Raw genomic sequence first — 14,128 nt, 5'->3', positions numbered from 1 at the left:
AAGTGTCCCACAGCGCAGCGATGGATGGTGCGATGAAGGTAAGTCTTCCTGAGGCACGCTGGAATGCAACATGGAACATACAACACTGAACACAGACTTTGTCATGATACTATAACCATGGTATTTCTGTAACTCTTCAGCGGATACCCGCTCTCCTGATGTTCTGGTTCAGAGGCTGAAAGATAGAAGCTTAGAAACAAATTAGCACCATGCTCCCACCGCGGCAGACCCTGCTCGTTTAAGTTGTCCGCGGTGTACCCATTTTCACTCCAGGGTCCCATGGCCAGTCAGGGTATCCAGGGTGCTAGTCATGGCTTGATGGGCTAGCATGGGGGAACCCAGGTGAACATATACTGGGTATTGCAAAAGGTAAAGGCAAATTGGTCTTGGCTCTCTGGAACCAGGGGCAGGGGGAAGAAGCCATTTGCTAAATCAGTCACTGAAAACCACTGTGCCTCAGGCAGAATACTTTCCACAAATGCGGTCATGTCTGCCACCACTGGAGCCCACTGGGGGGTGCAAGCCTTGATCTGATGGTAATCTATAGTTAATTGCCAGGTCTTCACATCTGCCTTGCGGACTGGAGCACCCACAGGGAAAAATTAGTGGGTATTCTGCACCTAGCAGCAGCCAAGGTCCCCTCACCCCCCTGCCCCACTTCCTCCTCCCCTAAATACGCCATGTCCCCTCTCCTCCACCTACCTTCCGGTGCTTCCTGCCCAGCTGCCACCAAACAGCTGTTTGGCAGCGCTAACACACTCTGGAAAGGAGGGGGAGGAGCCGGAACATGGCGCATTCAGGGGAAGAGGCGGGGTTGGGGTGGGGATTTGGGGAGGGAGTTGGAATGTGGGTGAGAAGAGGCGGGACTGGGATGGGGCCTCATGGAAGGGGTGGAGTGGGGCTGGGGCTGGGGAGCAGAGCTGGCATGGGAAAGAGGGGAAGTTGGCGCCTATGAATTGTGGCACCACTCCCTGGGCCAGCTCTGCTCAGTACCATCCTGGTCCCGGTCCATGTCTTTGGACTCAGAGACAGAGTCTAGATACTCAGAACAGGTCCGGCACTGGTCAGTCCGTGGAGGGCCTGAGGTGAGAGCTGGGCCGTAGCCTGCATAGTGGCAGGGACCAACGCAGTGGCCATTTTGGATCCCATGGGCATACCACCAGGCACAGGGCACCCAATCTAAAGGTTCCTGGTTGGTGACCTCTGAACTGAGGGTGCAGGAGGCTTCAGCAAGTCGCCCCACCCCTAGGGGTGGGGAGGAGGTACCATTTCCTCACACACACCTTGGAGCCAACCCCAGTTCCTGAGCCTGATCCAGGTTTGCCTGGCCCAGTCAGTGAGACAGGACAGGAGGTCACTGGAGAGCAAGAGGGTCAGAAGAACCTTGTTCCCCCATAAGCCTCCTCGTCTTCCTTCCCAGACAAGGCAGTTGCAGGCACCTCTGTCTCAGGACCACCCCCCGTAGACAGATGCACCCACCAGGACCTCCTTCCCAGGGAGCCGTGAAACATGGGCCTGCAGGCCAAGGAGGTGGTGGAGTCGGAGGTCCTGATGGTCGAAATCCTGGCCCTGGAAGGCCCATCGAGGGTGGCTCTACCCCTCATCAAGACCATACAGGCTAATGCTAAGACCATTTGGCAGACCCTGGCCTCCATCCCTCCCACCGTGAAGGGCATGGAGAGGAAGTATTTTGTCCTATCTAAGGGGTATGAATACCTTTTCACATGCCCGCAGCCTTACTCGGGGGTGGTGGCTGCGGTGAATGAGAAGGAAAGGCAGGGGCAATGAGCCCCAGCACCTAAGTCCAAGGACGCCAAGCGCCTGGATTTATTTGAGCACAAAGTGTACTCTACAGGGGGGTTAAATATCAGGGGGGTAGCCGTGTTAGTCTGAATCTGTAAAAGCAGCAAAGAGTCCTGTGGCACCATATAGACTAACGGATGTATTGGAGCATAAGCTTTCGTGGGTGAATACCCACTTCGTCAGATGCATGTACTGTATGGTGGGGTTGCAACTCAGGATTGCCAACCAGAAGGCAATTCTGAGTAGATACAGCTTCAACTCCTGTAAATCGATGCTCATATTTAAGGAGCTGATGCCAACTGAGTCCAGGGAAGAGTTTGGAGCTATAGTGAAGGAGGGCAAGGTGGTGGCACAGCCCTCTTTACAGGCCTCACTGGATGCTGCAGACTCAGTGGTGCATACCTTGTTCTCTGGTATCGCCATGAGGTATAGCTTATGGCTGCAGCCTCGGGACTCTCACCTGAGGTTCAACAGATGATGCAGGACTTGCTTTTTGATGGCTCAGGTCTGTTCGTGAAGCAGGCTAACTCTAGGCTCCATAGCCTAAAGGACTCAAGGGCTACCATTAAATCCTTGGGTATGCCCACCCTGGCAACCCAACACAAACATTTCAAGCCTCAGCAACAACAGCAGCAATTCTATCCTCGGCTGAGGCAGGATTTTTATAGGAGAAGGGGCAGGAATGGCGGAAGAAAGCTTTCCAATCCCCTGGCTAGAGAGAGCCAGGGCCCAACTAACTCATCGCTGGGTTCCAAGCAGGCCTTTTGAAGGGGCGCCTGAGGATGGTACACCACATCCTTCCCCATCCTTTTTTAATCGTTTGTCCCACTTCTACCATGCTTGGTCCCAAATAACTTCTGACTGTCGGATCCTCCATATGGTGGAAGTGGGATATTCTTTTCAGTTCTGCTGTTGCCATCCGTCCCACCCCCTTTTCCCATCCCTCTTCAGGGATCCCTCTCACGAGCAATTCCTTATTCAGGAGGTGCAGGAGCTCCTCGCCATGGGAGTGGTGGAGGAAGTTCCTCAGTAGCATGTCTCCCCTCTCTACCAGCTATGCTATTTACCGGTTATTTAATATATTACAAGTCAAAATCTCCCACTCATCACATTTCCTCCTCCCCCATATCTCCTTTAGTGCGCCCCAAGTCCCTGTTCAAAAAAAGTATTTGCTGTTTTCCTAAATCAGGGCGAGCAAACTTTTTGGCCTGAGGGCTGCATCAGGTTTTGGAAATTGTATGAAGGGCTGGTTAGGGGAGGGGGGTGTTGCCTGGCCCCCACCCTCTACCCACCCCCCCCGCTTCTGGCCCTGATGCCCCCCCCTCCCCTGGACTCCTGCCCCATGCACCCCCGCTGCTCCCTGACCATCCCCGGAACCCCTGCCCCTCACTGCTCCCCACCACCCCATCCAACCCCCCCCTTCCTGACTGCCCCCCAGGGGACTCCTGCCCCCATTCAACCCCCCTGTTTCCCACCCTCTGACCGCCCCAACCCCTATCCACACCCTCGCCCCCTGACTACCACCCCAAACTCCCCTGCCCTCTATCCAAAACCCGCCCCCCCCACTCCTTGCCCCCCTTACCGCGCTGCCTGGAGCACCGGTGACTGGCGGCACTACAGCCGTGCTGCCCAGCTGTAGCCAGCCACGCCCCGCGCAGCACAGAGCACCGGGTCAGGCCGGGCTCTGCAGCTGCGCTGCCCCAGGAGCTCGCTGCCCCACGGCCCAGAGTATTGTGCTGGTGGCACAGTGAGTTGAGGCTGAGGCTGAGGCGGAGGGGGAACAGCAGCGGAGGGGACGGGGGCTAGCCTCCCGGGCCAGGAACTCAGGGGCTGAGCGGGAGGGTCCCACGGGCCAGATGTGGCCCGCGGGCTGTAGTTTGCCCACCTCTGTCCTAAATAGTCAACGTTGTGCAGCTATCCAAGCGGGGAAGGAATGCATTACTGAGGATTTTAAATGCATTTTGTGGTAGCATCTAAAGACCTCAGTCAGGCCATGTCCCCATTGTGGTAAACATATCAGAAATGACAGTCTCTTTCTCAAAGACCATTACTGTTCTCAGTAATTTCACTATCTGTGCTGATGATGACTCTTATATGTTGCTCTTAAACCACATATAGTTGCTCCCATAACAATGAAGGTCCTCTCCCAGGTGGTTTCTGACTCAGATTTGGTTGATAGCTAATATTCATGGTGGGACTGGAAATACTGAATACAGGAGGCACAGTGATGACACTTCTAACATGGGCAGATCATTACAACTGGGTGGAGGTTAGGTTCTCTTTTTGCTCCAACTTGAGGTGCTGAACCTATTTAATGGTTCTCTTTTAGGGCCAGATGGTGATAGCCTTATACCTGGAGAAATCCTACTGAAGTCAATTGGACTACTTATGTAATTAGATATTTTTCATTTTGTCTAATGGTATCACAAACTGTTCCTCAGAGACTGATAGACCATATTAGGGTTCCAAAACATTCAAAGAGATAATGTTGTCTAGCCTTGACCAGTGTAAAACTTAACCTGGATGATTTGTTTCCAGAGTAACATACTCTTATTTGGTTACTTATTTTTGTAAAAAAAACATTTTCCAATCCCACCACATTTGTCACTGTGATGGTCGCAAATATTGTTGATTTAACTCCCTTCCTTCCTCAAAGAAAAGTATCTCAATTTCTTGTTTAGCTTTTCTTGACAAACTAATCACTTTTTGTGATATTCTAACTAAATATGTCAAGCTAAACACAGTTTACTCAGAATTATTCCCATTCCTAAAAAGATATACATTATTGCCATTGAAGACAAACTGTTTCCACTTCTAAATAGCTGTACATTTTTGCTACCAAAGAATGGCTGCTGAGCTTTTCTCACAGCAATGGTATTTTGACTGTATACATTTTAGATAGCATGTATCCTATTTTTTTTTTTTTGGCTGAAAATATCTAAGATATATACTTGGATCTTCCGGTAAGATGTTTAAAAGACATTAATTATCCCCTTTTTATTCACTTGGGAGCAAGCAGCAAACTAAATACAAGTATCTCATTTATGGCAAGATTCATGCAGGGGGAAAAAAAAACATTCTACTCTGTTCTCCTTTTAATCATCCTTGAATCAATTATTTTATAATTAACTAGATATCCCACACCACACCAATGTGGAAGGACCAGTTATTACTTCTGCAGACAGAAAAGCACTAAAATAGTCTAGGAGACACATACTCAAAGTACATACTGTAAAAGAAAAGCCTCAGGTTTACAAAGACAGGTTAATCAATTAAGAAGAAAAGGAGTACTTGTGGCACCTTAGAGACTAACACATTTATTGTCACTACTGAGGGCCGTTTAGATGGAGCAAGACAGCCTCTGAGAAGTGCGGGACAGGGAGGGGGCGCAGAAGGAGGAAGGGTAAAATTACAGTAACTACTGACTAGCCATTGGTCAGATTCAGATCCGCATCACCATTGGTGGAACAGACCATATTCATTTTTTAGCCAATCACAAATTACATTACGAGTCACACGGACAGGATAAAAGGACAGACATCGGGGCGCTACTGCGCGCTCAGGGCAGGTTTAGCAGATTGTGGGCGGGGTAGTTGTTGCTAGAGAACGAATTACAATGTCGGGCAGAGGAAAGCAGGGAGGTAAGGTGCGGGCTAAGGCGAAGTCTCGCTCCTCCCGGGCTGGGCTGCAGTTCCCGGTGGGCCGTGTGCACCGTTTGCTTCGCAAAGGCAATTATGCGGAGCGGGTGGGCGCTGGCGCCCCGGTCTATATGGCTGCGGTGCTGGAGTATCTGACTGCTGAGATTCTGGAGCTGGCTGGCAACGCGGCGCGAGACAACAAGAAAACCAGGATCATCCCCCGTCACCTGCAGCTCGCCATCCGAAACGACGAGGAGCTCAACAAGCTGCTGGGGAAAGTCACGATCGCTCAAGGGGGTGTCCTGCCCAATATCCAGGCCGTGCTGCTGCCCAAGAAAACTGAAAGTCATAAGGCCAAGAGCAAATGAAACTGACCAAGAAGAAAGGTGAATCCTTCAACTTCACAGCTAACCCAAAGGCTCTTTTTAGAGCCACCTACTGTCTCAAAAAAAGAGTTACATCGCATTAAAACAGAAAGAGCAGCCTTGTTTGTTAAGTAGAAACCGCCCACCCCTTTAGTAGGGATCGCCAAAAATTTAAGCACTTATTAGTGATTCTCCTCCCCCTCGCCCACCCCCATTACTTTTCATGAGTAACGGAAGCCCCTTTTGGGGAGGGAAAACTAGGCACCAAGCCTTTGTTCTTCCAGGTTCCATAAATATCGATGGGGTAAAATCAGATTGTAAACTGTGTATATATAATAATAGGAAACCACTGAGAAAAATAAATATTCAATAGCACCAAGTGATTATGGTGCATTCTATGTTGAATCCATCCTGTTCTCTTAGAGACGAAAGCCTTGTTTTAATGTTGCTGCGACAAATCAAACAAATATACACAATTTTATCCAAGTTATCTTTCACCTGCCCTGGGGTTCTTTATTCTCATATTTAAAGAACTGTCCCCCAAATATTGATTGGTCCCTTTGAACCCAAAATAATAGTGAAACCCTAATTCCTTTAAAAGGGGGTTTCAAATTCTTCAAGTACACAGAACAGTTTTTAACACGTTTAATTTCGAATACATATAGCACATCATACTGTCTAACCCATTCCCTCTGTAGTTTGGATAAATTAGGGGTTTGTGGGAGATTGGTTAATTTGATATAGCAAAAGAGATTTGGTCCCCATTTATGATTATATATTGCATATGAAACTGGTCTGTGGGTTCAAAAATGTCACAAATGGAAGGAAAAAGTAGTAACAGGAAAAACATCTTTTTAAATGGCTACCCTTGATTTAAAATCTAATCTCATATAGTACCATTAGGAATCACTTGTAACAACACAAGGCAGAACCGTGTGATTTATTAAAGGGATGTGTCCTTATCTATTATGGGAGAGCTCTGCATTTGATTTAATAATATAAGGGAATGTTTTCTTCTATTTCTTCACTGTGTGTGTTAACCTTATTGTATAATTTTGTTGTGAAAGTTTGCATCATACCTTTCTATCTTGTAAGAGAGATGTGTGATTGTTATTTCTATTTTAAATTGTTCCTTATTAACATAAATCCATCACTAATTGAACAATAATGTGTAATATGCAATGTTCTAGTCCTAAAGCAAAGATACATGTCAGTGGCAATTTGCTGAAGTTTGTAATGCACAAGAATGAAAAGACCTTAGCAATAGCCATGCCCTTTAGACAATGGATCAGGATTTCAAAAGTTGATTACTGGATCAATTCAGAATGCAGTGTTGCGTTAATGAATGTTAATATTTTCTTCATAGTCTAAGAAAACCTCGCCAATAATTCTTCCACCTGAAGTTACTATGACCTTGTCTATTAGGATAATAAAGGTTCCTGTAACACAGGACTAAGATATAGCTAGCAGCTCTGTATTGTACACAGAGCAGCACCCTACGAACCACTCTGCTTTAACAAGTCATCCACTTTTGGGGCACAAACAGTCCCTCACGGGACTTCAATCTGCTTCTCGCATTGTTCCATGGTGTGCTAATTTAACATTTCATGTTTTAAGGAGGGTAAAAGATTTTGGTCAAAGAAGCTAATTTCTAATCCATATTCAACGCTCATGGACGAGTTTGTGTTACTTCCTTCTCTTTGAAATCAATTTACTATGAAAACATTGATTCAAATGTCTGGCTTTGAGCCTTGAGTGGGAGAAGACCCTTTAAAGAATAACGTTTCATTACTTTGGGAATTTCATTGAGCACGGTGCAGTTTTTATTTAGAAGGAAAAACAAAAGTTTCTGTCTCCCGAGGTCTCTCCAGGTCCAGGACTCACGGTTTATTGACTCTTTTAAAACTCATCTTTTGTTTCTCCGACGGGAAACTCTACTGAATGAAAATACCCTCTTTCCCCTTCAGCACGCTATAAAGTGGGGGTGATTCGGTGGCGGATATACCGCAAAAAACACACTTTTTTGACTTCCAAGAAACACAAACTGAACGGGAAGAAGAGTACTTTCTGGCTTGCAGCTGGGCGGGCTCTTTAACGCACCAATCACAGAGTAGCTCTTCTCTATAAATACCAGGCATCTGACTTACTCTAGCCCAATTGTTTTCTTCTGATTCGTAGAAAACGTCTGCTAGAATGTCGGAAACGGCGCCTGTTGCCACTCCTGCTGTGTCCGCTGCTGGGGCAAAAACCTCTGCTAAAAAACCGAAGAAGGCGGCAGGAGGCTCAAAAGCGCGCAAGCCTTCGGGTCCCAGCGTGACCGAGCTGATCACCAAGGCGGTGTCCGCATCCAAGGAGCGCAAAGGGCTCTCGCTGGCCGCTCTTAAGAAGGTTTTGGCCGCCGGAGGGTACGATGTGGAGAAGAACAACAGCCGCATCAAGTTAGGACTTAAGAGTCTGGTGAGCAAAACGATTTTGGTGCAGACAAAAGGTACCGGCGCCTCTGGTTCTTTCAAACTTAACAGGAAGCCGGGTGAGACTAAGGAGAAGGCACCGAAGAAGAAGCCAGCGGCAAAGCCTAAGAAACCAGTTGCCAAGAAACCCGCCAGCGCTGCCAAGAGACCCAAAAAGGCTGCGGCTGTGAAAAAGAGCCCGAAAAAAGCCAAAAAACCAGCGGCTTCCGCAGCCAAGAAAGCGGCCAAGAGCCCCAAAAAGGCCAAAACTGCCAAGCCCAAAAAGGTAGCTAAGAGCCCGGCTAAGGCCAAGGCGGTGAAGCCCAAGGCTGCCAAGCCCAAGCCAACCAAACCTAAAGCAGGAAAGGGTAAGAAGGCAGCGCCCAAGAAGAAGTAAAGGGATTTGAAAAAGAAAATAGAGTCTAACTCGTGCAAACAAACCCAACGGCTCTTTTAAGAGCCACCCACCTTTTCTAAAAGGAGCTGAAACATTCGTGCATTCACCCTCACAGCACTAACAAATTTCCCCCCCTTTGTGACTAAATAATACAAAATACTGGAAATAATACAAAGTAACTTAAAAAGTTACTTTTGTCGTTCTGAGGGAAGCTAAGAGGAAATATTTATGGATACTGTTTCTAAGCGCTTACTCCTGTTCGGAATACTCCCCCGTACATTAAGTGGTGCTCAGGTCATTCTTTGTTCTGCCTACAGAGGGGGAGGGTAGGAGATCCAGTGAGGGGACAAAGGGTAAATGTTTGACTTAGAAACAATCACCTGACTGGCTGCGGGAAGCAGGACTAAATTGGTGGAGAGTTTGAAAAGCCCGCGCTGTGCAATGATTGGTCCGTCTCCCGCCCTGGGTTTAAAGCAGGGCACCTAGCGCTGACATACACGTTTAAAATCTGAACACGTATATCTTGATGGGGAGGGTGTATGCGAGTCTTTCGTAGTTTTGTTTTCACTGTTTAATACACAGCGCGTTTAGCCATTATTTTATGTTTTATTCCCTCTCGCTACCAATCTTCCTCCTCCCCCGTGTTAGATATGCTTATGGCTGCCTAGTTAATATTAGAAGATCAAAACCTTTTTTCGGTTCGCTAACCGATAGTGACCTAGTGAACCATGCTGCCATTTACTAATTTAAAGCATTTATAAAGAGGACATGTAGGGCGAAGAACCTTAGAGTGCCAAGGTTTTAAAAACCCACAAATTAGGAATCACTGCACAACTGACTCATTTGGAGGTCACATCCACCACACAAGCGATGAAATCCCTATATTCATATGTGCAATGCAGGCGTCCTTTCAGGAACGCTTCAGGATCACTACACATTTACTGCACAGCTGTGCTCTTCACCAACCAGTTTTCACGGTGATACTCTAGACATGTCTCCTCAGTCGGGTTTTACAACTGTTCAGCATACCTTGCAAGGATATGCTTTTCAGTAGTCGTGAGAACAGTCTCTTCTCCCCCCCGCCCATTTTCCTAATGCTCAAAGATGCCGAAAACAGTCTGTATTAGCTATAACTTTCAGAAAGTTATGAAGTTGAGAACAATAGAAAGAGAATCTTTTGTTAGGTATACACAGTAAGTCTATACTAGGAGTTCTAAGCAAAGTTATAGGGATTAAACTCTCCTGAACTGTTTTTAAAAACCTGCTCATTTCCCACTCTAAATATTCAGTAAAAGGCTCTGGAGAATTCCTCAAATCAGGAACTGGAGGAAAATGAAGGAATAAATTAAGTTAATTTAGACTTCAAAGACCTTATTCTTATCCACACTTGCCTGCTCTACAGTATTTTCACTACGATATACCCTGGAGATTAAGATCAAACATAAACCTGTAGTGCTAGAAGGTTGCCTTCGTGAGGGGTGGGGTAGCTTTTGGAAGGGAAGTTGTAGGCCTTGACTTTAAAGCAGTACACATTTAACCATCCTATTTAACCACCAAGAAAACTAGTAACTGAAATAGAGCAAATAAAGCTTTAGATTGTAGTAAAAGGTCTAGTTAGTGTTTGTCTGAAAATGAAAACCTACTTTTTCTATATACTAGTTGTTCTGCGTAGGAGTAAATAAAATAGTAATACAGCTCCTCCGTGGAGAGAGTGGGTGGCTCTTAAAAGAGCCTTTGGGTTATAGCCGAAAAAAAGATTTGAAAGTTTACTTAGAACTAGTGTACTTTGTGACAGCCTTAGTGCCCTCAGACACGGCGTGTTTGGCCAGTTCCCCCGGCAGAAGCAGGCGCACAGCGGTCTGGATCTCCCGGGAAGTGATGGTCGAGCGTTTGTTGTAATGCGCCAGGCGAGACGCTTCCCCAGCAATACGTTCAAATATGTCGTTTACAAAGGAGTTCATGATCCCCATCGCCTTAGAGGAGATACCGGTGTCAGGATGAACTTGCTTCAATACCTTATACACGTAGATAGAGTAACTCTCCTTCCTGGTCTTTCTCCTTTTCTTATCTCCTTTCTTCTGAGTCTTGGTCACAGCTTTCTTCGAGCCCTTTTTGGGGGCAGGAGCAGATTTTGCCGGCTCTGGCATAGTAGCAGTTTATCGTTTGCTGAATAGCTCAAGAACAGTAGCATGCGGATGGCACAGCTACCCTTGTATATATAGGGAGCGTATGCAAACGAGTAGCTTTTGCAGTCTGACTTCCTATTTGATACAAGAAACAAATGGTCTCAGCACCGGCACATACGACTTCATAATTGGTCATCTTCAGATACCACGTCACCATTGGTTGTTATTTTTTTCAGCCAATCAAAAAGCAATTTATCAACCAATAGTTGGAAGCAGTATTTGCAAATGTTTCGCTTTAGGTGCAGCCCTACTAAAGCTTTTAAAACTGTAAAGCTAGAGCCGAAGTCGAATTCAGGAATAGCTTATAGCTGTTTATATTATAGGGGAACACCTATCCCTGTAGACGCTACTCTCAATCCCTAAGAATCATTGGGGTCTACTCCTAAATTAGTAATGAAACTAAAAAAAAAAAAAAATTATGATCTTTCTCTATTAAAGGTACAAATTATACAAATGTACTCTAAATAGTGCATTTGTGAAAAGTCTTTATAAAGTTCCATATTTGTTTATCAATAATCCTGAGGTTAAATTAATCCAGTCTACAGGTTACTTTTTAAAATTAGGTTTCAGAGTAGCAGCCGTGTTAGTCTGTATTCGCAAAAAGAAAAGGAGGACTTGTGGCACCTTAGAGACTAACCAATTTATTTGAGCATAAGCTTTCGTGAGCTACCATTGGTTAGTCTCTAAGGTGCCACAAGTACTCCTTTTCTTTTTTTAAAATTGTGTTTCCTTAATACTTGCCAGTGGGATCTAAAATTTACCTTGATTCTTTCCTTGTTGTCACTGGTAATTATATGTGTTTACAGGCCAAATCTGTGGCTTCAGTTGTAGCTGCACATGAAGAGGTTGTAGGCTAATGAAATCACACAATTATAACTGTGATCAGAATTTGGAGATGAGGTAACACAAGAGCAATTAAAGAAATAATTTGGACTGTGGAGTATTCATTATTGTTGATGATCATTGAGAATAAAAAACAAAACTATAAAAACAGTTTTTCAGAATAAACGATGAATTTAAAGTGGTGGCAGTTGGGTGAAAAAAATTGTAAACAACAAATTTGATGTGGAAATATTTGAGATGCAATAAAATGGAAATCCTTTATAAGAACAATAGGTGAAGGTTAAAATGACAAAATGATACTATAATTAGGACCACAGAGGTCTGCCTGTGTGTAACTCATGGCAGGACCAATGAGCCAGGGAATATCTAGCTTTATTGAAGTCAATGAGTTTTTGGCCTTGACTTCAGTGAGGCCAGAATTTCACCTGTCATCCTGCAAAGACAAAATGCTTAATGCTGTACTTTCCTATTGACTTCTTGTGATTAAAATTAAATACATTGCATGTGCTTTCAGGATACCAGCTTAGTTAGCACACACTTGGTATTTTCTTTTGTTTTACGTGGACTGTGTGCGTCATGTAAAACAAAGTTAGATTCAAGACCTCTATATATTACTAATCAAAATGTAAATTTGTTTATTGAAATCTAACCTGGGTAGCTGTGATAATAAAAATAATGTGTAAATTCAACATTGAATAATAGTATTATTATGAATAAGAAAATGTAATGATTTAATACAATCGAAGTATCTTCAAAGAGGACATCTATATTTTTATTATGGAATTGTGGGGAGTTGATTTTATACAAATATATATTCTTTAATGAGTCATTCTAAACCATAGTTAGGTGTTGTTATCCTACACTTTCAAATCCAAAGGTTAGAGCCATTCCAATTTTCAGTCAAGCACTGTAGCAATAGGTTAGTCTATTTTATCTACTTTCTCTACATTGTAAATTATGTTTAAATTGTTTAATAAAAGCCACTGCTGTTTGGTTCAGTTGTTTACATTTATCAAACAGAAACTGAAGTGATCTAACATTATTATTGGACTATGCACATTTTCCTTTCTTCCACCCTAGTTTTCCAGAAAACTGACTTTTTCCTTAACCACAGTAAATGCTCATTGCCTAGATCATTAGTAATTCATGTTCATGATGCAGGGTTTGTCAAAATCACTCACCTATAGACTAACTCAGTTCCAACTGAACTCAATAGAATGGGATTTATTTTTTTTTACCAGTTACTGCAGTTGAAGCAGTTAGGCCACATCTCAGTGCTTTTGAGGAAAATCCCATCCTAAAATCCTTAAGTGATGTTATCAAACTAATATGGTGTGAAAAATCTATTTACAAACTGAGGTTACTGTTTCTATCACCTTTCTTTTTTAATTTATATAGTTTACAAAGTCTATTAGGATTTTCTATAACTTCATCCTGAAAACATGTGTTTAATTTTCATATAAATAATACCATTTACTTCATAAAGCTTTTTGTTTAGTGCCTTGTTTTGAAAGAGAATTTAAAAATATATAATAAATGTGTCTGAGGAAGGCATTATTTGGTGATAACACGCAAAATTGTAAGAAATGTTGAGAAACATAACTTCTGCCCCTTAATTAAGGGCGGCTGAGAAAGCTTCTGTGAAAGTTTTCTGCTGATGCAAGGAAAACAGGGACAAAAAGATTAAAAATTAGAAAATGCACAAAGAAAATGTGATACTAACAAATTATATGACAAATATCTTTTAATTGAAAAAAAATCTGTGACACCTTTATCCACCTCTGGTTATATTTACTTCTATCTTTATACTGTAAACTCTTAGGAATTATATAAATAATCCATCACTATTTTGATCATCTGTAAATATTAAATATTTTTTAAATAAAATCACTGTTTTCAAAGGTGAAAGTGGGATTTAACAAACAAAAACAACAATCAATAACAAAACCAAGCAAACAAGCAAACAAGCTTCCCTGGGCTCTCTTTATATAACAAATACTATATCATAATAAGCCAATAAATCCCCTCCCCAACTATTTCTACTCCACTTTTTTTTTAAATTACTCTTCTAGGTTACATTGTTGCATCAAATTGGGGAGAAAAAAACAATCAACAACAAGAAAAAACAAAACAAAATGCAGAGATAAGGAAAAGTAAAAGTGCTATATATTTCATGACTGATTTCAAGAAAATCAATATCACTTGTGATTTGTGGTGATCAGCAGCCAAATGCTAGCCTGGGAGTGGGCCCAGTTTGCTGCCCCCCCCCCCCCACACCTGTAGGGTGGGTTTTACCTTGTGACTCTGCCTTGATGTGCCAATCTAGTTGGTTTGTGCCCTGGGCCCATCACTACTCCGGTAGGGCAATGTGGTGGCTGGACTGATCACCCTGATCTGGAGCTAGGGCTGACACCCCTTGGCTTGGTTCTTGCTTCTGATACAGTTG

At 43.9% G+C, this 14,128-nt stretch overlaps 3 protein-coding genes across 3 annotated transcripts; 2 read left to right on the top strand and 1 right to left on the bottom strand.

Moving 5' to 3' along the window:
- Nucleotides 1-5,340: 5,340 nt before the first annotated feature.
- H2AJ (H2A.J histone) lies at nt 5,341-6,737 on the top strand. Its single transcript, XM_073330841.1, has one exon. It carries the CDS (start codon nt 5,420-5,422, stop codon nt 5,807-5,809), a length of 390 nt encoding a protein of 129 aa, XP_073186942.1. The 5' UTR covers nt 5,341-5,419; the 3' UTR covers nt 5,810-6,737.
- A 1,225-nt stretch (nt 6,738-7,962) lies between these two features.
- On the top strand, nt 7,963-8,654 carry LOC140906609 (histone H1-like). Its single transcript, XM_073330826.1, has one exon. It carries the CDS (start codon nt 8,000-8,002, stop codon nt 8,651-8,653), a length of 654 nt encoding a protein of 217 aa, XP_073186927.1. The 5' UTR covers nt 7,963-7,999; the 3' UTR covers nt 8,654.
- Nucleotides 8,655-10,393: 1,739 nt separating this feature from the next.
- On the bottom strand, nt 10,394-10,882 carry LOC140906602 (histone H2B 8). Its single transcript, XM_073330812.1, has one exon. It carries the CDS (start codon nt 10,798-10,800, stop codon nt 10,420-10,422), a length of 381 nt encoding a protein of 126 aa, XP_073186913.1. The 5' UTR covers nt 10,801-10,882; the 3' UTR covers nt 10,394-10,419.
- Nucleotides 10,883-14,128: the final 3,246 nt, after the last annotated feature.

This window comes from Lepidochelys kempii, chromosome 1 (assembly GCF_965140265.1).
Source record: "Lepidochelys kempii isolate rLepKem1 chromosome 1, rLepKem1.hap2, whole genome shotgun sequence".
Taxonomy (NCBI): domain Eukaryota; kingdom Metazoa; phylum Chordata; order Testudines; family Cheloniidae; genus Lepidochelys; species Lepidochelys kempii.
This window is presented reverse-complemented; position numbering and strand designations above follow the sequence as displayed.

Excerpts from the sequence above, each read along its gene's own strand:
- H2AJ (XM_073330841.1), top strand. The coding sequence starts at position 5,420 with ATGTCGGGCAGAGGAAAGCAGGGAGGTAAGGTGCGGGCTAAGGCGAAG.
- LOC140906609 (XM_073330826.1), top strand. The coding sequence starts at position 8,000 with ATGTCGGAAACGGCGCCTGTTGCCACTCCTGCTGTGTCCGCTGCTGGG.
- LOC140906602 (XM_073330812.1), bottom strand. The coding sequence starts at position 10,800 with ATGCCAGAGCCGGCAAAATCTGCTCCTGCCCCCAAAAAGGGCTCGAAG.